Consider the following 27,949-nt stretch of genomic DNA (forward strand, 5'->3'; position numbering starts at 1 on the left):
TTAATAATTAAACGAAATATTTTCTGGTATTTGACTTTTGATAATATTCCTTTTCCCACATATGAAAAATCCTAATTCTTTTTTTTTGTTGCCATATTATTACCCCAACGTACTACACACAGTTTTTCAGGGTCAGACCGTGAAACTTCAAAGGAACATTCCTCATCGCAAGCTTTAAAAAAAATCCTAATAACTTTCATACAAAAAGTAATTTTCAAAAAATAAAATAATAAAAATTGTGATCTCAAAATGTAGTAAATCCTTAATTTCTCGGACAGGCCGTTCCTCGACAAACCCCCGCCCCTTTCCTACCCCCAGCCGCTTCACTTGTCCGTGTCTGGTGCGTATCGCTTCGTTAGTCAAATACGTTTTTAGCTCATTTTTTTTGTTGAGGAGGGGTAGGGGTTTACGGAAGGGATGCTAGTCTGAGATATTAAAGATGTACTCCATTTTGAGATTACAAAAAAAAAATATTTTTTTAAAATCACTTTTAGGAAAAAAATATTTAGATTTTTTAAAAAGCTTACCGTGAGGAATGTTCCTCTGAAGTTTCGCGGTCTGGCCCTGAAAAACCGTGTATATGGTCCTGCATAACTTTCCATCATGTTCCATGACCAAACATAATTTTTTCACCGATATGAACTGTCTGTTTGGTGGTCACGATTAATCGATAGCATACATTATTATGTAGTTTATAAGATCTAAGTGGACTACTCAAGTGAGCACTCGCTCACAACCACAAATATATGCTTTTATATCGTATCTTCTACCTATTATTTACCTTCGAATGCGCTCATAAGACTTCTTCCACGAAATATTAATAACTTTAGAGCCAAGAATATTTTCTTTAGGTTTTGTTGTTGTTTCGGGTACGACATCATAATTCACACATATAGTCGAAATGCGATCCCTCAGGCGAATGTGTGGTAAAACGATGTATGATAGGTGCACAAATGTCGAGATCCGTGAAGTGTGTAAGGCTGAGACATGCATTATTGACAGAATCAAGAAAGGGGTGCTGCGTTGGTTTGGACATGTAGAGCGAATGGACAGCGAAAGAACGGCTAAAAGGATCTACGGTGCAAATGTTGATGGATGCAGAAAACGAGGAAGGCCGAGAAAGACATGGCACGATCAAGTCCATCAAATACTTGAAGATGGACATGTCAAAAGTAGGAATAATCGGCGTGCGTGCATGAGAAGATGTATGAATGTAGAGGAAGCGAGGTCTGTATGCCAAGATAGAGTGTTATGGCGTTCTATCCTCTCTGCCTACCCCTACGGAGAAACGGCGTGATGGTTTGTTGTTGTTGTTGTTGTATTATTTTTTGTAAATGACATTTATTTTTGTTATTCTTTACTGGGGTATACTTTCTTTTCATATATGCGACATATTTTATACCTAAATTAGGAAAAGTTTTAAAATATTTTTTCTTAACTAAATGTTACTAAATATTTGTATTTAACCATTTACCGACTTTTCTATGTCTACCGGTTTTGAGACGTACCTGTATCTTCGTCATAACACTAATTAAACCAACATTCAAAACCCACTATACACCTTCACCATGGTTGTTGAGCAAAAATATAAAACTAACATGCCATGCATTTAGTAGGCAACCCTAACATACACTGATTAGGTAAAGGAATTGTTTAATGTTGTAGGAGATATATTTGACCATTACAATAGAAATCACCTGATAATCAACAAATTACCTAATCAATTTTAATCATGACTTTAATTAAGATACAGGAGTTAAAATCTTACATGCAGATACTAAAGGATGAAAAGCAAATAATATGAAAATATTTCACATTAGAAAGGCTTTAAAAATTAATGTTCCTTTGATCAATAATCAAACAACCTTTCAATATAGCCCATTATACGATATTCCATTATAATGGTCACCCTAAAACTATTAAACTCACGTTCCTCCCTTCATCTTCTTCCTCTTTTTCAATAATTTCTCCCACAACATCAAACAATTTTATAACCTAATCGGTGCATGTAAGGGTTGACTACTAAATGCATGTCGTGTTGGTTTTATGTTTTTGAGCAACAAATATGGTGAAGGTGTATAGAGGTTTCGCGTGTTGGTTTAATTAGTGTCCTGGCGAAGAGACTGGTACGTCTCGAAACCGGTAGACATAGAAAAGTCGTTTAGTGGTTAAATACAAATATTTAATAAAAATTAGTAAAATGTTTGACTACAAAGTAAATGCTTTGAACATAAATAAAATTATAGTACCTTGATCAAGCTAGTTCATTAATAAAAATATTGAAAACATATTTTTTTTACTTGTACACGGTTCATATATATCAAAACTTAATAAGTTTATCGGTAACTTCGATAAAACCTATTAAAAAACGTTTAGGGGTCTGTTTTCACTGAAATAATCTAAGATTTAGGGCTAGCCGTATAGGCAGCGTAAATTGTAGTTCTAATACGTAATTGTAGATGGTATCTACAAAATTAGTTGGAATTAGCTATAGTAGTATTACTTAACAGCGTTCCAATACGGATTTATTTTCACACATGAGATTGTTAAGGCTGTAGTCTGGTAAAAGAAAAGCAAAATGAGGAAATCATACGATTATGTCATTTTAAAACGAATGTTTTTTTTTTAAATCGCCCAATAATAAAAAAAACATAAACTAGATAAAATCAATAATTTTTAAGGTATTTCTGTTAAAAAATATACTTAAAAGTTTTATGTAACTAAAATAAAATTTCTTTTAGACCGGCAGATTACGGCATTTCAAATTTAGACTTAACTTAGGTATCTGGGATCTCAATAAAGACTAAGTATCGAACTAAAATTTGTTAAAATAATTTGAAGATAGTAAATTGATCATGAAAGTGGCAGAAGCAGAATTTTGATTTTTAGTTTTTGAAAAGAAATACGAGCATTTTAAATCACATACATTTTTACATAAGTCTAAATTTGAAATGGTGTAATCTGCAGGTCTAAAAGAAATTATATTTTAGTTACATAAAACTTTTAAGTATATTTTTTATCTGCTTTTTATTTTTTATTATTGCGCGATTTAAAAAAAAAAAGTTTGTTTTATAATGGCAAAATCGTATGATTTCCTCATTTTGCGTTCGTTTTACCAGACTACAGCCTTAAGAGAAGGCGTTAAAATCAACTAACCAAATTGTTTTTATAATTCCACTAGTATCTATTTGTAGGAAATTATTTTGTTGAGGGTTGGCGCTCCTACCCCAGTTAGGGGCGGACAGAAGAGACGTGGTTGGTATTTGACGCGTATTTATTACAAGACAAATAAATAATTAATTATGTCGCGCGAGTAATACGGCGATTAGAAGTTGAACTGCCTGCACTTGAACTTCATGCTGGAACTGAGTGACTGCGTTGAGCTGAGTCTTCGGACTGGCTGGGCTGACTGGTGCTGACTGACTGACTCACTAGTGCTGACTGACTGACTGGACGTTATTACATCCTAAGGTCTCTTTATAGGCCATGTTCCTTTGTTCTTAATGTCTCTATGGTAGGAACGATGTTAATCTGTTTACTTGAATAAGGAATTGTTTAGTAATAATTTAAATCGTATTAGTAATGGATCCGATAGTGTACTATCAGTTTCAGGATGAAGAACTAAGTTCGCACGGAGGCACTCCTTACATGTTGGGCCAAGATCCTTCAATCTTCTAACCAAGGAACTAAAAAACATTAAATCACTGGTACAGTTTGAAGTAGGTTTGAGGTCTTGAATTAGCATGGAAGGAGCAGATAGACTCATTCTTTTAAAAATAAAAATTAAAAATAAATGCATACAGCAAATAAATAATATTTTCGTAATTTCAGCATATGTTAATTTGGTTTTTCTTTTATTTTTCTTTTCATTTCTTTTGTTTTTCTTTTCATTTCTTTTGTTTTTCTTTTCTTTTCATGGTAAAGTAATACCATTTTTATAGGCTATAAACTTTATAATAATTAAAAAAGGAATGGCCCACGCTCAGACGCTGTAGTCTTTGTGGGCATTTTTTCCAATTCATGTTATAGCTTAATTTTAAGATGCATTTTTCTAAAGTGTATTTTTTAATTATATTTCTATGTAAATAATAAATGTATGGAAAAATAAACAAAATCTAGGAACGACGTCCACTACCCTCCAGACTTATATTTAAATAAAACAATATATATATAACATTTTAAGATTGTGAGTAGATGAATAATAATGTAGACTATTTAATATCCCATCCCGACGAATATTATGTCAATGAGAGATCATTGACATAATATTCGTCTGTTTTATTTATTTCACGTTATTTAAAAAAAAATCTGTACGGTAATATCTACTCCAAATGCAATTTATCACAATCAACCGTTACATGAAGGTAAAGTTACCAGTCCTAGGCTTCAGGTACCAGTCTAGGGGCAGTAAATATTACAGCAAACCACCTTCAAAACAAATATTTCACGTCGATCCTGCCAGGAATCGAACTCGGTACCTTAAGTATGATAGGTGAATGCGCCGATCACTACACACTTTGGGATCGATTATGCTGCGTATTTTGAGTATCTGTTACATGAAATTGAGGTGATCAATCTTACGCTTCAGGGGCCAGTCCAGGGATAGTGAAACACAGGACTGCTTATTTTATTCATTTGTAAACAGTTGTAAAAATAATTAAAGTAGTACTTTTTGTCTGGTACAAAGTTGGTTAGCCGAAAATTATTAAATTTTAATCAAATTTCCCAAACATGCATGAAAATTTTCATTCCTTAAACAAATAATCGTACAATGACTTAAATAGTACAATGAAAGATAATTATTTATTATCTAAACTTAGGTCAAAGTTTGTCTAACGTAGGTTTAACATAAAAGCTTTCGAAAATCAACAGTTCTCAACCTTTGACAAAACAAATTCCGAAGTAAGATTATCGCTTCAAAGGGGGTTTAACTATGAGCTAAAAGAAAACCGACGTATTTGGCGTTATCTGCATGTGAAAATAAACACTCAGGGTCGCGTTACCGCTATAGGCACAAACCCCCGGCCTAAGGGCCCAATAAGGAACGAACGCTAGATTTAATTTTCTCAACAGTTCCGATATCCATTTTTCGAAGCGAGTCTCCTCTCACTAAGGAGGATGCTTATCATCCTGCATTGCTTTTTCAGTACAAAGTTAAATCTCTAAACACACGCACCGCCGTTCCCATAACGCATATAACATCGGAAAGGGGATGGGATTTTACTAAAGGTGATTTCCGCTCCCTTTACGACTCCTTTTTTAATGCTGATTGGGACGGCATAATAGATTTAACTGATGTTAATGAGGCTGTTCATTATTTTTATAACACGGTTTACAATTGTTTAGATATGTGCTTTCCGAGGAAACACCCGGCTGTGAGTAACAGGAGATATCCGAGGTGGTTCTCTCGTGATATTATCAGTGACATCAGAAAAAAACACGGATACCACAAAAAGTGGAAGTCTTCTGGTGATCCATACTACTACTCTCTTTTTAGTAATCTTCGAACCGAGGTAAAACAGAAAAGAAATGCAGCCTTTGACTTTTATATTTCCGATATCGAATCAAATATCTTGCGAAATCCCAGTGACTTTTGGAGATATATTGGCTCTATGCGCCGGGATGGAGGGATCATGGACTCCATGACCTGGAAATGTCAAGACGTTCGAAATGTGGATATTGTGAATGCTTTTGCTAGTAATTTTAAATCTGTTTACTGTTCTACTCCGAATAAAGAGGTGCATCTAAATAAACAAAGTTCGTCTCAAGGCTCGCAAAATATTTCAATAGATTATTTCAGCGAAACTGATGTCTTCAAATCTATTAGTTCTTTAAAGAACACTTGTTCACTTGGTTCCGATTTTGTTCCAACCGCTGTGCTGAAGAGTTGTGTACACATTTTCAAAAAACCACTAACTGTTATTTTCAATCTGTCCTTAAAAACAGGTGTCTTTCCGGAGTTATGGAAGATCTCCAAAATTTCTCCAGTGTTTAAAAAAGGAATAAAACATGTATCGAAAACTATAGGCCGGTGGCAATTTTATCTGCTCCTGCAAAGGCATTTGAATGGTTGATATATCATTTTGTCTATCCCCAATTAGAACCATTCATATCAAACGAACAACATGGATTTCGGCCTGGGCGTTCAACCAATACAAATTTGATGGTGTTTACGAATTTTGTCACTAAGTCACTCGACAAAGGTGCTCAAGTAGACTGTTCGTACAACGATTTTTCCAAAGCGTTTGATAAGGTAGATCACCAACTTTTGCTTCTGAAACTTCAGAGGATTGGCTTTAGCGACATTCTTCTGAAACTATTCACAAATTATCTTACAGATCGTAAGCAATATGTGTCATATGGACTGTATCAATCTGAAACATTTAATACCTCTTCAGGGGTTCCTCAAGGATCTAATTTGGGACCATTGTTATTTTTAATCTTTATAAATGATATTGGTAAAGTCATAAAATTTTGTAATTTTCTCTTATTTGCTGACGACCTAAAAATTTTTTGTGAAATACTGACTTCTTCTGATTGTATTAAACTTCAGTGTGACATTCAAAATATAATTCAATGGAGCAAACAAAACAAATTGTTCTTCAATGTTTCCAAATGTTTTGTAATGGCATACACAAGAGCATCCAAAACAATATACTATCGTTATCTCATGGACGGAGTAAGACTTGAAAGGGTTTCAACGTCCAGAGATCTCGGGGTGTTGTTTGATGCTCAGTTATCTTTTAATCTTCATATAGTTAATCTATGTAATGACTCCCTTAAAATGCTTGGTTTTGTTCTTAGAAATGCCAAGATCTTTTCTAACACTCAGATTTTGAGGACATTGTATAATTCCTTGGTAAGAAGTCGTTTGGAGTTTAGTTCCATTATTTGGTCGCCACATGAGACTCGATACTCTTTGATGGTGGAGAGAGTGCAGAAAAAATTTCTGCGCTATCTGTACCTTAAAGAGTGTGGATATTATCCTTGGCTCTTCCCAACTGACTTTTTACTGGGAATGCTAGGCTATCAGTCATTATGGAGGAGGAGGGACGTTCATTTGGGTGTTCACTTTTTCCAGGTGATCGGTGGTCGCATACATAACTCAGAAATTCTGATGGATGTAGGTCTGTTCGTACCTGATAACTATCTTCGACAAAGACAGCATCGATTGTTTTACCTACCGCGATGCAGAACCAACCTGCCAATGGTTATGCCGGTTGGTAGGGCAATCTTGCTACTTAATCGCATCGCCTCGGATGTCGACATATTTCACGACAGTGGGCCTTCCCTTAGGAAAGCACTTTCTAACATTTAATTTTTCTTTTTACATTTTGTTATATTATTTTAATAACATAATTATCTACTGTAATTTGTGATTTATTATTGTATTTAGAATGAATTGGGTCTTTTTCTGTAATGTTCTAAATATCTGAATAAATAAATGAAATAAATAAATGAAATGAAACAAACCTCCGGGGAGGCTAAATAAAAAATAACAAATCAAAAATGCTGAAAATTTACAGGGTTTTATTTAAAAATATTTCATAAAACGCATTTTTTGTCTAGGTTTATTTTTAAAGGTGGTTCTTGACATATTATCATAGCGAATTTGGCCGCCGCGCCAAGGGTCTCGAGCCATCAGGAAGTCCAATCTCGACAGGTTCCTATTTAAAAACTACCATAACAGAAAAAAAAATGCAGTACTATTCATGCGAGTTGTTATATCATGCGAAAATCATATTTATCTCTGTTATTTATCTTTCTCTTTTTGCCAAATAAGGTGTGAAGAGTACGTAAGAAATTCACGAACCTAAGATTTTAATATATATTTATTTTTACTTGCTTCGTCTTAAAATTGTATATTTAACGCTTTTCGTGGGGAATCGGTAGAATTTGAATAAGAGACTATAGCTTATAGAGTATACTTCTGCGTGTTTTTATTTTTTATTTTATTTTATTTTATTTGGGAAATCAACAGTTCTACATACATATTTATAGTAAACAAACAGATATAGTATATAAAATCAGAACTAATAACAGATATTTCCACAAAGTATACAAAGTTATTAAAAAAAATATATTAAATATTAAATAAATGCATATAAGTTAATACAAATAAAAATGTTATTTTCGTGTACTCGTAAATATTTTTCAATAATCAAAGTTTTTTTTTGTTTGTTTAAGAACAGTAAGTTATTGTTAATTGGGCGGAATTGCGACAAGGATGCTTGAAGAGATGATAAGGAGGGGAAGGGAGATGTACATATTTATTATTATAATGTCTACCAAGTTACATAATGCATTTTTAGTGTGAATTTAAAACCTGACAGAGTGATGTTTGTGTAATTGTGTGTGAGTGTTAAATTTTGTATTGTACACTGAAAAAGTCCTATGAAAAAAAATATTTTTAACATACGATGTTTTACTTATTGGTACATGAAACATGTGGTACCGTCTAAAAATCCTGGCTGGCACATGTATTGTTATTAAACTAAGTAGTTCTGTACAGTCAACTATTCCTGTCATAATTTTGTGAAGCAGTAGTTGGTCCGCAAACACTCTGCGGTATTGTAGAGAAATGATTCCATGGTAGGTGGAGGCAGTGAAAGTTGATAATAACAAATACCAGTTTTGTTTTTTAGGTACTTTATAAATTTGTTTTGAATATTTTCTATTCTTGTTATATATATGACATACTGGGGATTCCATATCTGAGATGCGTATTCCAAATAGCTTTATTAATTTTATTCAAACCTTTTATATTTATTCTGTGTCCGAGTAGATAAAGAACACAGCTCTGTCTGTGAAATAGAATGTATCAAAAAATTTCCAGATGCCCCCAATTGGAGCATCAGTGCAGTTCCCTATGCACCATTGGGTGCGGGCAGCGAAAGAAAGATTTTTTTATTTACGTTAATATACATTTTCGCACTTTTAACAATTCAATTATTTTTTTTTATTATTTTTACGAGTAACTAAAATCCCACCAAGCCACTTTCTGTGGGTTGTTCGTGGCGATTTATATTAATACTAACTTATATAATATTACCTAAATTTATAAAAACAATGAATTTACAAATGTAATTAACAGTTGGAAAGATCAGATACAAATAAAAGAGCCACTCTCTTATTTTGCTCTTGTTACATTGTGAGTTAATTTGATGTAATTTTTGTGAATAGAGTAATCATTGACTCAAAAAAGGCATTAAGATGAAACGCGGTTTCGCTTTTCTTCATACAAACGTATCTTCATATTTTCTCCCTGGGTTATGACACCAGAGCAATGATTTTTTTATACATCAACAAAACAAGATAAGACAGCTTGGCATTAGATTCGGGTTTACTGATTTTGATTTATTGATATTAGTTTGTTGATTCAAATTGTGTCTTTATTCAAAATTATTCGTTTGATAGGTTTAAAATACTAATTATTGATTTATATTTTATACCTAGTTTAATTTTATTGACGATTATAAGAGATTATAAGAAACGATTATAAGAGACGATTATAAGAGTAAAGAATAATGTAATAAGAATAATAGAGATATTTACCATTGGTGTGTTCCTATCGTTTTTTTTTTTTTTTGATAAATTGCTTAATATGTACCATTGCAGTGCCTTACCAGCATTAGGTGCAAAAAGGGAATGATGATTGTATGATGATGATGTTTACTATGGGAACTAGAATCATCAAAAACCCTCAAAAGCGCGCAGTTTTATCTACTGTCTTCGAACGTACGATATACAAATATGAAAACTTTTTTCGAAAACCCGAAAAAAACTACCGAGACATAAAATTTCATTCTGTTTCTTTCTATAAAAAACAACAAAATTGGTTCAGTTTTGGGGTGCGAAAAACGGGACAGCGAAACGTCGATTTTATCCAAGCACAATCAGTCCTACGTGCAGTTGCCTTCTTCGCACACTATCGGCAGGACATTTTCGAGAGAGTGACAGAAATAAAATGTTCAAATACCTATTCATCAAAAAGTGGTTTGGTGAGGTTTTCGTATTTATTAGGTGAACTTATTTTTGATGTATTTTTATTTGTATTCATATGTACTTTAATAATGAAATAAATAAATAATAAATAATAATAATAATACTCCTTAAATCGGTCGCTTTATGATGGTAAAAACACCGAAACCTGTCCTATTCACCCCAGATTAGCGGTAGCTATTTTGATAGCAATTTGTTTTATTTTTTTATAGCTATTAGGCACTACTTCGTATGTACTCATTATCTATGTTATTTAATGTAAAAAAGTTGTTATAACTGCCGTAAGAGAAAACTTTTCCTATAAAACTACAGAGCATAGGGGATTACGAGTATATCTAACAAACATAACATGATATCAACCCCTCTAATTTTACGTCATTTTTAATGCGCGCTCGCAATTCCCAAACATTGACACACTTTTGCCTCGTGGGGGTGGCTATGAGCTATGAATAAGTCCCCCGCTTTTACACATTCCCTATTTTGTATAATATGTTTATTATTGCTTCATTGATTTATATTGACGTCCATGGTAAACAGCCTTCTTAAATTATTACCCCTTTTTTAAAGAATTACAAGTAAAGTTCTGACCTAAATAATTTTATTGATACCTATGCGGGCACTTAGATTATTCAGAAAATTTACGAGCGTCGGCAATCATACACGGTCAACTAACATCTGTGACCTTTATCGATGGTTCAAATACTTTCATGTCTAAAAAGAAAATTGGAAAAATGAATCTTGGGTTTTTTCCTAATTGGAGAAAATAAAATTACTATTACTTTTTACTTACTACGATAAAATTGAAGATAAATATTAACTTCTCATTGTAATACGAGCTAATAAAACTAAAAAAAATGTAGAATTCTGAGCAAGAAATCTTGTAGTGAACTTTGCCGAAAAAATTGGAGTATCAATGTCCTATGCACCACTGGGTGTGAAAAGGGAAATTATGTTATCTGATAATGTTTTAAATAGGTAATTACTTAAAAATATGATTGGTAATCCGTATACATATTAAATATACCAACGTGAGATTCGTTGAAATAAAGGAATGTGTATTGGACATGTTTGTATCAATTTATGAAAAAGATAACTTATTCACATTAATTAACTACCTACATTCTTTTATCTTATCTGAACATTGCATGTTAGCCAGAAAATCATTAATTTTCGCACAAAACAAAGTAATCTACTTTTCCGCTATCCTGTGATTATTATTGAAACGGAAAATTCAAAACTTGGTTCTTCTTAAATAAATAAAGTTTTTTCACGTCTTTTAAAAAAAAAGATTTACCAAAACCGAATCAGATCTTTTAAATTATTATTTTTCTACTTTTTTTTCTTTCAAGCAACTTACTCGTACATGTCTTTTATTATAACTAAATGGACTGAATCAGTCCGTAACTAAAATGAATCCTGATCAAAAAGTTTCCGATCAGAACCTAAACCATGAAAAACTTAATATGCTTGTAATTTGTAACTCCTTCGGGCTTGATTTTTAAAAGATCACTGAAGAAAAAACCAAATTTTACGTTACTGATAAAATTTACCATAGTATGATATCGTCGGCCTAAATTGTAAAACTCGTAAATCCTAAACTCGGTTTTTTTCAGAGGAAATGAAAAACAGTTTTAACTTCTACAGCGAAATTTTTTTCTATACATATTTTTTTAAATAATAATAATTATCATAATTTTATTTGCAACACAACAGGCCAGGACGCCCAATTACAGTGGTGAATTACTAAACATCCTAGCATGAGAAAAAACACATTTTTAATTTTTGTGTTCTCACCGGAATCGAACCGGAACCTTCCGTGTGTGAGCGAAGTGCCTTACACCACGGATGCCGTACTGCGCGAATGTACAAGTTTACTCATGTTTAAATAGATTATTTGAAATCTTAACTATCATTTTAAACAATTTGTGGACAAGTTTTACAAGTTAGTGTAAAGCTAGGGTTTCCTAGGACAGCGGTACCCGTATTTTAACGGCCGTAGTGAACGGTGATGCGGTGATAACCGTCGTAACGGTGACTAGAGAGTGGTTTCCTAAGAAAACGGTGTTATCAACACCATTTAACACCGTTTCCCTAGAAAATCACTCTCTAGTCGACGTTACGACGGCTATCCACCGCATCACCGTTCACTACGGCCGTTAAGATACGGGCACCGCTGTCCTAGGAAACCCTAGCTTAAGGATATGCTGATTTTGTATTTATATTTTATTAATATGGTTAAATTAAAATAAAGCGAATATGCGAAATTGGCAACCCCGGCGTCTTATGATTTCTATGGTATTTTTCTATTTTGGGTCTGGTATTTGAATGTTCCTATTGATATATGATTAATACACTTTGAATATACATACTATGAAAATCCCAACATTACTCAAAAGGATGCCATATCATGGTAGATTAAAATCACTAGGACTTACATCATTGGAAGAACGACGGAAGAGAGACGACATGATAGAAACTTTTATGATACTAAATAATTACTATGCCTGCCTCCTGCACAAGACTTAAATAAACAAATTAAATCCCAACACATATTTACGGGGTCATAACTGGAAGCTCTATCGTCCCGAATTCCGTTTCAATCCCAAGAAAAACTTCCTTTCCAGCGGGGTGGTTTCGGACTGGAATGAATAGCCATGGCTATTTGTCCCTTCCATTTTGGTCAACCAGTTCAAAAACCGTTCAAGAACGCAGACAAAAAGTAGTACACGAGATATGGACGCACCAGCATAATCTGCCTGCCTATAACAAATAATAATTATAAACACGCTTATGTTATTTTCAAGCTACCTCATAGATTGTATAAGAATTAAGTGGATAAATGTGATCATTTTTTTGACGTTATATTTCGTTTTTTGAATAGATATGGAAATCTTTTACTTTTCCGATCTCGGCAACTATTTGCAAACGTGGTTCGGGTACTTGCGTATCGAATGAACAATCGTCTACAAAGCTCCACCAGTATCTATTATTGAAGTCTAGCTAAAGTTTGTTATGGGAGGCAGGGTTCGTGTCAGTGGGTTAGTGGGAGGAAGAAGGTGGTGCCAGCCTCCGGTAGGACGGTTTAATCCATTCTGCTCACGCCATCAACAGCTTGATACAGAATATTTACGACTATCTAGCACAAAAGAACTTCGACTGCTCCGTCAGATTCCATTTTAGACAAAAATATAAGAAATAGCTCTTTATTACATTTAATTTAATATAAAAAAAACTCGTAAAAGATAGTGTAGAAACGCTCGTTTTTAACAATTACCTATTATTATAATTTTATCTGTTTACACCGCAACAGAAGGTCTTATTTATTGATTGGCCGTAGTTTTGTGAAATGAATTGAGCGAATTGAAATAAATAATTCTTTTTTTGATGACCTTACGAGTTTATTTTTAAAAAATCTCCAACTAGTTCGGATATGCAATATTATTTATCATCAGACGTACATTCTCCTCCTTCTTTCCATCCCACTTTTACCCCTTCCTATCCTAATAGTAATGTGTAGATTGTTACATTAATGATTTTTTATTTTATTTATTTCTTAATAAATATAAGATATCATTAACGACTCATTAAATAATTAGAGGAAAACTGTAACGCAATTTATATAATCAAATAGTTACTTATGTTAGTTAGGTTAAATAATTTTTAATAACCTGTTAGTAATACTTTATTGTGATAACTTTCTTAACAATCATAGAATTCAATTAAGCTAGCCAATTTAAAAATGTATTTCAAACAAACTTGTTTTTCGTTACTTGTGCATCCTGTGTTCACATATAATTGATGAACAATATCTTAAATATTTATTTTTGATTATTATACCAATGGCACATGTATTATTTATTGTTTGTGAACCATAATAAATAAAATAAATAAAATAAATAAAATGAATAAAATGAATGAAATGAATGAAATGAATGAAATGAATGAAATGAATGAAATGAATGAAATGAATGAAATGAATGAAATGAATGAAATGAATGAAATGAATGAAATGAATGAAATGAATGAAATGAATGAAATGAATGAAATGAATGAAATGAATGAAATGAATGAAATGAATGAAATGAATGAAATGAATGAAATGAATGAAATGAATGAAATGAATGAAATGAATGAAATGAATGAAATGAATGAAATGAATGAAATGAATGAAATGAATGAAATGAATGAAATGAATGAAATGAATGAAATGAATGAAATGAATGAAATGAATGAAATGAATGAAATGAATGAAATGAATGAAATGAATGAAATGAATGAAATGAATGAAATGAATGAAATGAATGAAATGAATGAAATGAATGAAATGAATGAAATGAATGAAATGAATGAAATGAATGAAATGAATGAAATGAATGAAATGAATGAAATGAATGAAATGAATGAAATGAATGAAATGAATGAAATGAATGAAATGAATGAAATGAATGAAATGAATGAAAGGAATGAAAGGGATGAAAGGGATGAAAGGGATGAAATGGATGAAATGGATGAAATGGATGAAATGGATGAAATGGATGAAATGGATGAAATGGATGAAATGGATGAAATTGATGAAATTGATGAAATAAAATAAATTTTAAAAATATATATTATAATTATTATATAATTATAATTTAAAAAATTAATTCAACCCCCTAGATTCACATATTACAACCGAGATATATTTTTTACGAGAGAATATTTTTTAAAAGGCATATGGAAGTCTAGGCATATACTGGGCTTATGACCTATCATCGGTTTTTGACCTGTCACGGGCTTCACCCAAATTAATTGCTGTTTGACTTCACAAAAATCAACAGATGAAAGAATTGAAGAAATACAGATGTTTGAACTCAGGCAAAATGGTTAATGTTAAACAGTGTGTATAGTTAATGCTTAAACCAGCCAATGACAGGTCTACACTAGTTTATTGGCGGGCTTATTGCCAAATGGCAATTTCTTCCAACCAAATTTTTATCCAATCTCCCCTAGCACTTCCTCATTCGCAAACGAATTGAGCAGTTTGTGTTACTGTTCATGAATTTACGATTCGGTCGTGAGAATGACAATAGCCTAAATAAGTCCACCATATAATTTGCCAAACCCACAGTGAAAGGGCCAATGAAAGCAGTTGAGTTTAATAAAATTAAAATCGCGGTTTATGAAATTGAAATTTAATAAATAAAGTTACTCGGCGTTTATGTGGAGGGAGTGATTTTTGCGGAGTTGTTCTTTCCGACTTCCCCCGGCCATTTTGTATTTAGATTTTGAATATTCTTTCTCCTGAATTTTTCATCGCGTGCATCGCCAACGGGAACACCGCGAACATAACTTCTTTATCGGAATATTCCCTATTCTCGTCCGCAATTAATACTATTAGCGCTTATTTCGGAATACAAAGTGAGATTAATTTCAGTTTATTATGCATATATGACATATCTGTACCTTAAAGCTGAAAGGCTAGAAGTCACATTTTTTTGCAAAATTGAGTTTTAAATGTAGTTTTGTTCATATATTCAGATTCTATTCATGCTAAAAATATTGGAGTCCTCCGGTATACCACTACTGAAATAGCTTGTTCTAAAACACCAGTAGTGCCGTAATACTCATGCTTTCAACAAAATTCAACGGTTTGCTGGTATTAAAGCAGTGGATACCGACTAAATTCCACAATTTTTATAACAAATTACCTCTGACGCAGCGAGGGATTTTGCACAAGATTAAGTATTATTGTCAGAATCAACCATACTTAACTATTGTGTCATTTCTTTTGCCGTTAATTTCATTAATTTAATTTGAATTTGATTGAATTGAGGCGCAGGCCGGGCGGTTAGAACAAAAAACATTGAGGTTCCATAGTTATTTGATAGGTAGAATGTTTTTTTCTTGAGTATTCTTATCAAAAGCCTATAAATCCATAAAAATAGCAATGTATTGCATTTTTACTTCGAAAGATACATTAGAAATAGGTTTTACAACCTCAAACCCCTCTCCTGAACAATTTATCAAATGTGACTTCCAGCATTTCAACTTTAAGGTACAAGTATTATATGGTACATTAAACTTCCAATATGGACTTTTACATTGTATCAACTTTAATATACTACTTACTTTATATGAGGTGTTAACATAAGTTGTGTCCGTTTTTTTTCGAATTTAAAAAGTAATAAAAGTAAATCAATGGTAATCAAACTTGTAGAGTCTAAACCACCGCAACTCCCGTTAAGTCGTTTTTGAGTTGTGTATTTATTTATTTATTTCACAGTTTTAAAATGTACAGGGGTTCTTTATTTCAGGTCTCGACAAACTAGGGACCTTCTATTTTACATGTTTTTTTTTTAATTTAAATAATGCTTAAAAATTCAAAGTATATCAAAAAATAAAATTAGAAAATTAGAAAACATACCGATAATAATGAAAATTGTAGCATAAATATAAATTAGAAAATATAACATAAATATTTAGAAAATGAAACAATATTGTAAATTAGAAAACTTACAAATAATAATACATATTGAAGCATAAATACAATTATAAAATATACCGTTAATATTTTATTTTTTTTCAATAAATTTTCATAAAGAGTACATGTTTTTGTAAAATTCTAAACATATCTACTTTTACACATCTAGTAAATGTTATCACTGTAACTCTCCAAAAAAATAGACTAACTCTTGTGCTTGGAGAGTGACTTACACTGTATTAGTTGTTTATTTATTATAGTTATTAGAGTTTATATAATTTTTAATACGAGTACATGAGAAAGAAAAATAAAAACATAGGACATATAAAGAAAAAACATAAAACAATAATACATTCATACTAATTAAAATTTAATGTTGTTTTTACACGTGTTCAAAAAATTTCTTTAGATTAACATTAAATTAAATTATTGATATATTCTTTTCAATAGTTTTTAGTTCGTTGGGAAGATTATTATAATGTTTTACACCTTTAAAGACAAAGATTTTAATATTCATATTTAATATATTTTTTTAAAAATATTAAATATGAATCATAAGTATAAATTAGACAACATGCCGATAATAATAAAAATAGAAGCATAATAATTAGAAAATATACCATTTATATATTTTTTTTACTAATAATAAGAAAATTAAAACGAATATAAATTACAAAACATATTGTTCGGTAATAAGCATTTAATTAGCTGTAAATGCATTCAGTTTTTTTGTTGCTACGACAATGAGGAAGTCTTTTTTTTTGTTAATAGACTATTAAACTAAGCCAACTTTTAATAGTTTCATTATTAAATATCGTATTATCAACGCTATGATAAGTTTTGTATTTCTGAAATAACTCGTGTGACGTTAGAGGTTCTTCTCTGTCAGTTCTTCCGATTGGTTCGTTTACGGTAAGCAAACCGGATATCCTTCACAGCTCTCATATATAAACCAGTGGCGTCGTTCAAAGTAGTGCGTTTTTATTAAAATATTTATTAAAAATTTTTTCGTACATTTTCATGAAAACTTGCCGCACAATTTAATGTTCTAGTTTTTACCGCGCGCAAGAAAACATTTTTACATTATAATTTGATAAAAAAACCAATGTTTTAAAAAAATGTGTGATTTAATTCAAACTGCCTATACTCAAAAGACGTATCTGCTATCAGTTTTCTCCAAAAACCTTTAAACTTTATGAAACACTGTATTTTAGGCTATAATAATGTCTAAAAGTAGCTTTTTTGCAGTATAAAGTTTTAATGCTACATTTTACTAAATTTGGGCAACTTTTTGTCTGTAACTAATGTAAACTAAAAAAAAAAGTGTTTTATAAACAAGCTTTTTTCTCACAATAAATAGTCATCATCACAATTTATAAAAAAAAAGTTTTTATCAACATCATTTACTTGTTTAAAAAGTTCCTTGTGTTTTCTCGAAAGTCGATTTTTCAAGTAACGGCGGATATGTCAATCGAAAGAAAATTTACTGCTTTACAAGATATTGAGTTTTTTTCTTACGTTACTTTTATTATTTTATTTGATAGCTAGTCTTTTTCGCACCGCATCGGGGAGGCATTTGCGAGAGAGTGACAAAAAAACAATATTCAAATACCTATTGATCAAAATTCTTAATCACCGCATATCCTCTTAAGGTCTTTACATTTTTTTGATATTAGGGTTTAAAGCTTTCATTTAATTCATAAAACATTTTAAAAAAAATTTCTCGTTGCTTTACCACTTTTGACCATTGACTCATCAGCCAGAAACAATCTTATGAATTAACAATTCCGTTTAATTTTCATGATCACGAATGAACAAAATCGGTTAATTTAGGTTTTGATGAAAAGTCTAGGATAGAATGGGTAGGTACAGGTATAAATATATTATGCCTCTCTTTATTGAAGTAAGTTCAGTTTAAATCCCTTCTGAATATTTGAGCGTTTCTCCATTTTCTAGTATTTTCCAACAAAGGCGATTAACATATTGAAACACTTAGAGCGATCCATGCAGGGTTTTTGTAGAGCACCATTCTCTCATGCACCATCGTGTTGACGTTATGAAATATTTTCATTTTATTTCCATGAAACGTGTAATTTCATACATAATGCATCTGAGATTTACGTTCATTTATAATTTATTATTTTTTAAATATTTTTTTTCCAAATACACCACAGTCCTGTTAAATCGAGCTGCAAAAAATCGTTCTTGTCATATGAAGCAAAAGAAAATATCGCATTTTTTTTACTTCCTCGAATTAGTTTTGTATTTCATCATACAGGAATGTTTTCGTGTTTTTAGAAATTTCATATTTTTATTCATGTCACACGTGTTCGCCGTATACATATTTTCATTTCATACAATGCACAAAAATCACAAAATTAGTTGAATAGGAGGTAATGTTCTTCGAGAAATTTCGAACCATTTCTCGTAAATAAAAGTTTAAAAAATATTTCAGTACGAAAAACGACATAATGTTTAATGAGTTTTAACTTTTTTTAAGGAATAAGACAATACCTAGAGATCCATAAGCAAAAACTCATTCTAGATATGACACATAAATGTTTTATACTTCCGGAACAATCAACATACTGTGTTTTTACTTATGATTATTTACAGCTTTTTTTAAATTTCTGTAAACTTAATAAATACTAAAAAGTGTTATATCTCAAAATATGATTTTTGAAAATAACTGCCATTTTGTTTATGACGACAGTATTGATTTTTTTACTCATAAAGAAATCCCGTATTCAAAAATGTTAAAAAACACTGATTTAAATAAACAAATATGCTCCTCTATACATAACGTTTTATTTTATTAGTGTAATTTTTTGTTTAATTTTCATCGTTTTGTAAACTCAGATTTAAATAATAAACACCTTTATCTTGAAAAATGTACAGTTTTTACATAAAATTACGAATGCTTTAACTGGATTTTAATTATAGCAGACGCGCAGGTCCCAAGACTTGGTCAGGGGCTGGAGCTGGAGCGGTACCAGGAGCTGGAGCCAGGCTTCCTCCAGGACTAACTGTGGACGAACTGCGCTGGTACAGCCGCAGGAAACCTCACGGTACAGCATTTACTACTATCTGGTTAGGGGCGATACCAGGAACTGGAGCAAATTGAGAATTTGAGAAATTCAGTGTTTTATTATTATATGTCATAAGACTATCAAACTAAGAAAAAAATATATATACGTATCGCATTATCATCGTTATGACTTCTTTAAGTTTTCTTATTTCGAAATCACTTCGCCTGTGACGTCACGAATGGTCGTCGGTAAGTTGTGCAGACATTTAAAGGTAGAACCCGTAGCTGTCAAAATACAAAAAACATTGAGAAAAATGGCTTCCCGGAAACCGAAAATCTATCACGCCGCACAACAACGCCATAATTGATTGTTTATCGTTCACAGGAACCTGTGACGTTTCAAAGTAGTTCTTTTTTTAAACCACTTTTTTATATTTTTCATACATTTTCGAGAAACTACGCGGTATGCTCTAATTTTTACCGCGTGTAAAAAAATATATTTTTATATCTAATTTCCTGTAGCACTGAATTTCCTCATTACTATTATTTGGTCAATGTGGTACCAGATGCCAGAGTTAAAATACTTACTAAAAATTTTAAAAATACTTTATGTAATTCCTATGTGTGTTATTTGTAACATGGTGTAGGTACCTACTGAAAACATAAATATTTTATATCGTATTTTTCCTCTGTTCTTCAGATTCTGTCGGCACTAGAGACAATCTGTGCCTAGAAACGGGATCCTTGAAGGATGTAACCACAGAATACGGCTACAGCTTCCGATCCCCTGCACTTGTGGCCAGATCTCTCGTGAACTTGGCTAGTCACATTGAAGATGAAAACAAAGTGAGTTTCCATGTTAACCGCTTTTCTACGTCATTTTTAATACTGACTATTTTTATTTTTATTTTTATTTAACAGATGATGGGCTTTAATTTATTTGTGCTATTTCTTTTTACTAAACCTTTCAGCTTTCGTTTGATCTTAAATTAAATTCGTTTTATTCATAGTTTCAAAATAACCCTTGTGACTACTACCGTTACACTCGACGGGTCTTCGTAGTTTTTTTCCATACCGCCTCCTCCGTAGTTTTATTTTATTTTCTCTCAACGCAAAACGGGAACAATTGAATTGATTTCAGGAAAATATAGGCATGAGGAGATGCTCGAGTCACTCCGGAGACCTTGTAGACAATAGCGTGAGTCGAGCATCTCACAGATACCGCTTACAGCCACGTGGAGACCTCCGCCCCGAAGGTACAAATCACCCAGTTTCCCTACAACATGTATATAGGCATGAATTTGTAAAGTTCACATAACATTTATTTCAGGTGAGATGATATTTCAAACTGAAAAACGAGATCAGTTTATCGAATACGTTCTTTCCAAACGGCCCGACCTGCTCAGAAGAGAAACTCAGTTGAAACTAGAAGGCGACCTTAACACAGTTACCGAAAACAGAGATAAGTTTATTTTATTCGAAAACTGCACGCGCCCTCCCTTAGCCAAGCGGAATTCTAATCTCTTCCTGGAGGGTGACTTTTATCATCTCCCGGAGTACAAAGATGTATTCGTGGAGTTTCCTCGCCATCGGCCCGTCACCAAGAGACCGGACTCCGAACTGCATATCGACAGGGAAGGAACGATGAACGTGTATTCAGAAACCCTCAGTCAGTTTATAGAGCACGCTTTATCCGGCGCAAAACCGGAACTCCAGAGAAAACCCTCGAACTTAAAGTGCGAGGGAGATTTAGATTTTCTACCAGAATATACAAAATCTTTTCAGCAGTTTCCTATTGAAAGGCGACCGTCTTTGCGCCAAAATCCACATCTAAAGCTCGAAGGGGAACTTTACGTCACCCCCGAATATAAAGACAAATACACCAGTTTACCACTAATTAAACAAGTTCAAACGAAACAGCCAGATGGTCTTATGTTCAATGACGATATTTTAAAACACGAAATGAAAAATCTCGCTTACGTTCCTTCACACGCAGACTCGCAAAATTTGCTTGTAAACCCTGAGGACAGTCTTCCCGTGTCCACAGGTAGCGCCACCAAAACCGAGAGACCTCCCACTGCAAGAAGAGCGGCGTCTCCTCAGGTGCTCAGCAGCGACTTGAGACCGTATTTAGACAGCCATAAGACGATGGACACGAAGTCTCGGCCTCCCAAGTCTCCGAAGCCCCCAGAGGAGCGCCTCACTGGGCGCCCTCCGAAGGGCAGAACCTCTAGGCCTGGATCCGGAACCAGAAGAGATTATTACCAGGTATGGAAAATATAAATCTGATATTTTTAATTCATTTTTCAAAGCAATGCCTCTTCTAAACAACATTTCAAAATCGCTTTAAGTAAATCGAAATATACCTACCTATCGAAAGAAACCTTTGATTTTTTTTGTTGTTTAAAATAGTAATCTATGTGCATGATAATCTCTACCTTCATAATGTATTTACGTACAAATAATTTTAGTTTTTTTTACATGCTTATTGTATTATACTCGTTTATGTATATAATAAAAATTGTTTTGTAAAAAAAAACTTTTTCCTGTATTTTTAATAAAATGCACTTTTTATATAAATATACACTGTTGCGAAACTACGCAAACTATAAATAAGTTTGAGGATGTAAATAATTTCAAACTGTATTTTATTTCCCAGGAATTAAACTCAAAGAAAGAAAATAAAACGTATCACGATTATCGCCCCGAAAACTTTGAGCCGAAAAGCTCTGTTATGCCAAGCCCAGATAATTTTATCGGGATAGACAAGAGCCTACCAGAATATAGAAAGGCATACACAGACTATCTCATTAGAGAAAGGTTACCGAGGCACAGATCTCCTGATAACACGGGCCTAAAGCCACCGGTTAATTTAAAATGGATAAAGGTTTATTTTATTATTCAGTAGAATAATATTGTTTCTCGTAGGAACAAAATAACTGTAGGACTGTAGGAAAAATACTAACCTCGTATCAAAACAAGAATGTTATATTAATTAATGCGCAATGTTTCCATTTTTAGCGTGTAGACCACACCGAACCACCGTTCGAAGTGCTGGGTAAAATTAACCCAGGAGAAGAAAAGCGAACTGACTCCACTAAAGATGGAAATGCATTTCTTTACAAACCGTCTTCTCGGAGGTAATATGTTTTTAAAATATTTATAGACACGGTTATTGTTTGAATCCTTTAACTATGTTATCTGAGAATTTTCTCGTTAGATGCTTACCAACTGTATTAGTTTTATAAAATAATGCAAATATACTACTACTACTACTACCATCACGCCATTTTCCCGTGGGGGTAGGCAGAGAGAATGGACCGCCACACACGTCTATCCTGGCATACAATCCTAGCCTCCTCCACATTCATACATCTTGTCATACATGCCCTTCGGTTCTGTCTGCTTTTGACATGACCAGACTTAAGATTTTGGTTTATCTGATCATGCCACGTCTTCCTTGGTCGTCCTCGTCTAACGTTGCCGTTCATTTTTGCCATATATACTTGTTTTACCATTCTCTCGTCGTCCATTCGTTCTACGTGACCAAACCATCTCAGAGACCCTTTCTTAATCTTATCAATTATACTTGTCTCAGATTTACACTCTCGCCTGATTACCTTAATTCGAAAACTGTAACTCCTAAGTGAAAATTATAAATTATTAATTTACCAATGTATACTAAGATAGATCTTGAAAATAATGCTCTCCACTTCATTATACTTTGTGCAAAATAGTGAAAAGTTAGAAAGGTGGGTAGATTGTGTAGATCCCAAAAGATGCATTCAACTAAATGCCAATGCTAAATGCCAGATCAGCGGCGTAGATATTTTACTTATATAAAAGAAAAATCTCGAAATGATAACAGCGAGATTCAAGTTTTGAGAGATTCCTGTCAATATTGCTATGAACTGGACATATATTATTATAATTCTTTCATTTAACAGGGGATCTATAACCGGTGTGCATTCTCCCCGCAGAAGATCTGATTCTCCTTCATACCGCCTTCATGTAACTAATGTCGACGAGCCAAAAAAAGGGTTTGGAGCCAGAAACAGCAGAAGAACTACTAGTAAAGAGTGTAAGTATTTATTAATTTCATGCGACAGATTCGATTTATTTTTCGCCTCTGAAAATATCTAATTAAGTTAGTTAGAATTAACAGGTGTTCAAACGGAACTGGAGAACCCTTTTTGAAAAAGGAGTATGGAAGTTTACGCATTTCCGGCATCTATGCATCGCATTCGCGTCAATATTTGTTGGGCTTTTTTGACAATAGTTTCTACATAACATACATAATATGCGCAGTCTGCCTGTAAATTAGTTGTAAATTATGATTCCCTCAAATTTGACGAGATAATAATTACCTATCTAATCAGCCATACGTTATAACTAAATATAAACAATTTATCCATTTTGAATATTTAAAAAAAATGACATAAAGTATATGCTTACATAAATAATGAATGACTAACTAAAATTGAACATGTTAAATACTTAAGACTAACAATAGACAGACAATTGACATGGACAATTTATATCAACAATTTAATTAGCAAAGTGGCGACATTATCGATTTTTTTTTTAATCAAATCCAAAAACGGAAAAAGTTTTAATGTACAAAGCCTATGTAAAAACTAAAATATGTTATATGCAACTATTATGGGGGGCAGGATATCAAAATGACATAAACAGACTACAAAGACAACAAAATAAAATATTAAAGTTAGTATATGACCTTCCCTATTTAACTGCAACTAGAGAACTTTTTAAACAAACTAAGCAATTAAATATAACTGAACTCTTTAAACTAGAATCATTAAAATTTATCCATAAATTAGCCACTAATGTAATTGTAGACGAAGAACTAAAACTAGTAAAAAATTGTAGTAAACATGAACACAATACGAGAATATCAGAATAATATCATATACAACCTTCTAAAACGAGAAAAGGACAATCGAGACTAATGAACCATGGACTGAAATTATACAATAAACTACCAGACAAAACTAAACAAAAGAGCTCAGAAAACCTTTACAAAAAATGTTAAAAATATTATTATTAACAGTCGAATGTGAATTTTAAAAGTAAAAATATTTTGTTAAATGTATGAAACCAGTAAGGGTTTATCAATGAAAAATATAAATAAAATAAAAATATATGAAAAAAACATTTTAAATTATTTTGTATCTCATCGTTGTGTTGTGACGGGTTCGTCAATCGCTAATTAAAAGTTTCTGAAAAATACCGACATGAAACAAAACGGGACCCCCAACGTAGAGTTGGAGCATAAAGAGAAACGATCGCCGCGATCCGCGTACATAAATCTGAAATAAAGAACTGGAAGTCCTTTGATAATTCATATTTTTTTTATAGAATAGCCCACTAAACCTTTATTTAGAGGCTTGTCAGCAGATAGAAAAGAGGGGATAGGAAGGAAGTTATAAAAAATACACCACAACATTCAGACCAATTGAGAAACAAATCGTTCGTGATTTCTTTCTGGCAACTGGCGGGATTCGAACCCGCGATGCAAGTTCACAGTACGCCGTCTATTAACCAACTGCGCCCCCAGCGCCTGTCACTAGTGTGACTGTTTTAGCAAAGCAAGTGCTAAAACCGATTGACACAATGGTATTTTGACATTACCATTGAAATTCAAATCTCTTTTGCAAGAATAGGGAAATAGCACATACTACGAATACCGATAAAAGTATATGAAATGGATTCAGAATAATTCATTGTATTTTCAAAATCAATATGGATATTGTGGATATATGCATCCATAAATGTAAAAAATAAATTCAATAAACGACGTTCGTAGAAAAACGTGACGTGTTTGGCCTTGGTTATTGTGACGTCAAGATTCGTGAAATTGAAACACAAATTTCTATAGCCACAAACAAATAAACATGTATCGTGACGTATTAGGGGCGTGGCCAATGGAATCACCGTTTTTGCTGGAATTCAAAATTACAATTTTTAAAGTATTTTTTATGCTACTAATAATAAGCAAAAAAAAATTTTTTACTGGACAATATTTCATAAACCTTTATTATTTTTAAAATGTAAAAAAAGTGATATTTCCCTATTATTTATTATTTATTTACATACAAAAGTTTATTGTACATTATTTAAGACATAAGTCCCAAATCCATGAGACTAAAAGTCTTGTGTTGAGATGGGACTAGCAATTAGTTGACACAGTCACATGAATATGAGTATATAACCACAAATATAGGATGGCATGCAAAAATTAGTTAAAATAAAATAAGCCGTTTTAATTTCAATTTCAGATCGCAACTCGGAACACAAGCCACCCAAGTCTCCAATCAGAACTTCCCAACAGAGAGAAGCTTCCGTTGAAATTCATCCTTCTCAAGTGCCAAGACAGACCGCTCGAAGGCAGTGGGCCAAAAATAATTTTGCAGATGTTGAACACGCTGGAATAAGAAACGACCATTACAGAGAAGTCAAGAAGTCATTTGTCGTCCTGGATCAAAGTTCTTCTCGCAAGCAAGCTCCAAACATTACATCTCCATGGTTTAGACATTCGGAAGATTAAACTATTTTTGTTTGTAACCTGCTTAGTATTTTAATGTTTTAATTTAGAATTCAGTCATTTATATTCCCCTCCCATTATTCGATGTCCGGGAGGACGGAGAATGCAATTCGGTGCGTGGAATAGAACCAGAACCCTGGATGAGTGTTTTGCACTCGATGGCTACTATGGGCTAAAATTAAGAAAAAGGAAATCGATTGGAGGTAATTCCATCTCGTGGTGTTGCGAGTGTACTGATTGTAAAGGTGGTTCTACACTGCAATATTTCACTTTTTCATATCCTATAAATTTCTATGACTAAATATTGTGTTGGTTTTAATAGTCAAATATCTTTTTATTTATAAAGTATTTTTATTTTTCATGTTTTGTAATTTATATTTTATTAATTTTTTTTATTATTATTAATATTTACGTGTATATTTCATTTTTAATTATAAATTATATATTTTATCATTTATATTTATGCTTCAATTTTTATTATCATCGGTATGTTTTCTAATTTACATTCGTGTTTCATTTTTTATTTATTAATGGTATATTTTCTAATTTATATTTGTACTTCAATTTTTATTATTATCGGAATTTATTTTTTTGTTTTGGTTTACAAATAATGAAAAATAATACGTAATGTACAAAAATATTTATATAAAAAAAGACTACTTATTTTTTATCAATTACGTGTAAACACTAATAAAATACATAATGTTTTCTAAGGTATTCATTCAATAAATAAAAAAACACAAGTAAAAAAGAGGGTCCTGCCTGAACACAGGAATTTCATAGTTAGTCGGGACCTGAAACAAAGAACCTCTCTACATTTAAAAACTGTCAAAAATTAAATAATTCTTCCTAGACTGGCTTCTGAAGCGCAAGACTGATACCTTACCTAACAACAAAAAAATGCTCCAGATTCGCCACGATTGGAGTGTTAATGCAGTTTCTTATGCTCCACCAAATGATGATGATGAACATTTTTTTTAATGGACTTTCTGATCTTTATACGTGAATAATCACTGGATGAACCCTTACTCGCAAGTACCTAATAATACAATTAGTACAGCATCGATACTTAATCCATAAGAAAGTTTTCTTTTTAATTAACAGTTTTTTCTTATTATTTTAAAGGCGCTTGGACTGTATTTTTTTTTTAATTCCCGCTAAAATTGAGTAAGAGAAATCATTATGTCACAAGTGTGGTGTTCATTTCATTTTTTCTGCGAAAATACCTACAGACACAGATAATGTAGACAAACTTACTCACTCGATAATTTGTCGCCGACATGTGACGACAGTCAAATAAATAAATATGTCAAGCATATCTCAAACAAAAATCGAGCGTATCAGGTAGCATCGTTTGACAATCGTCAAATGCATTAATTTTAATATTCTCATTACGTATGCTAAAAATTTCAAAGGGGATTTCAAAAATTAAAATTACAAGAAAATCGCACTCGCAACAAAATAATACGATTTAAAAAAAAAATGTTTTTCTTTGGCGTAGACTGCTACACTACTCTTTTTTATTTATTTTATTACCTTCTATTTACATATTTATACAATGCCCACATTTTGTGATAGTATAATCTTATTTAGGTATGTCTCATTTTAAACTTTCAAATTAGATACATACCCGGGGATACTCTGAATACTTTAGGTATTTACGTAATGTTACTAGCAGAAATAGTGTAGAAGTAAGCTTTAGGTAAGTATGGGACGCCGAAGAACTATATTTTTAAGCAGCGGATTTAAAAAAAATATGGCCCCGGGTAATATATTTTTACTGGTGATTTTTAGTATTTTTAACCCAATATTTATTTTCTACCCGGTCGAGAATCAAACTCAAGATCTCATCAACGCTTACCAATACCTTTACCATAAGGTTGACAGTATA

General features: G+C 32.3%; 1 protein-coding gene across 3 annotated transcripts in view; it reads left to right on the plus strand.

Annotated features, from left to right (window-relative positions):
• Positions 1-26,360, plus strand: part of LOC148285716 (uncharacterized) — a 28,488-nt gene extending 2,128 nt beyond the window's left edge. The window contains exons 2-8 of one of the 3 annotated variants that reach the window (XM_088234255.1): positions 19,409-19,533; positions 20,194-20,339; positions 20,635-20,749; positions 20,824-21,761; positions 22,515-22,633; positions 23,441-23,574; positions 25,793-26,360. In XM_088234255.1, coding sequence (XP_088090381.1) covers positions 20,647-20,749; positions 20,824-21,761; positions 22,515-22,633; positions 23,441-23,574; positions 25,793-26,061 — 1,563 coding nt within the window. In that variant the 5' untranslated portion in view covers positions 19,409-19,533; positions 20,194-20,339; positions 20,635-20,646 and the 3' untranslated portion in view covers positions 26,062-26,360. The remainder of the gene's footprint in view (positions 1-19,408; positions 19,534-20,193; positions 20,340-20,634; positions 20,750-20,823; positions 21,762-22,514; positions 22,634-23,440; positions 23,575-25,792) is intronic. The other 2 variants (XM_088234332.1, XM_088234400.1) reach the window with 2 other exon arrangements.
• The last annotated feature ends 1,589 nt before the right edge of the window (positions 26,361-27,949 follow it).

This window comes from Micrasema longulum, unplaced genomic scaffold, assembly GCF_059751315.1.
Source record: "Micrasema longulum isolate JH-2025_06_02 unplaced genomic scaffold, ASM5975131v1 h1tg000011l, whole genome shotgun sequence".
Taxonomy (NCBI): Eukaryota; Metazoa; Arthropoda; class Insecta; order Trichoptera; family Brachycentridae; genus Micrasema; species Micrasema longulum.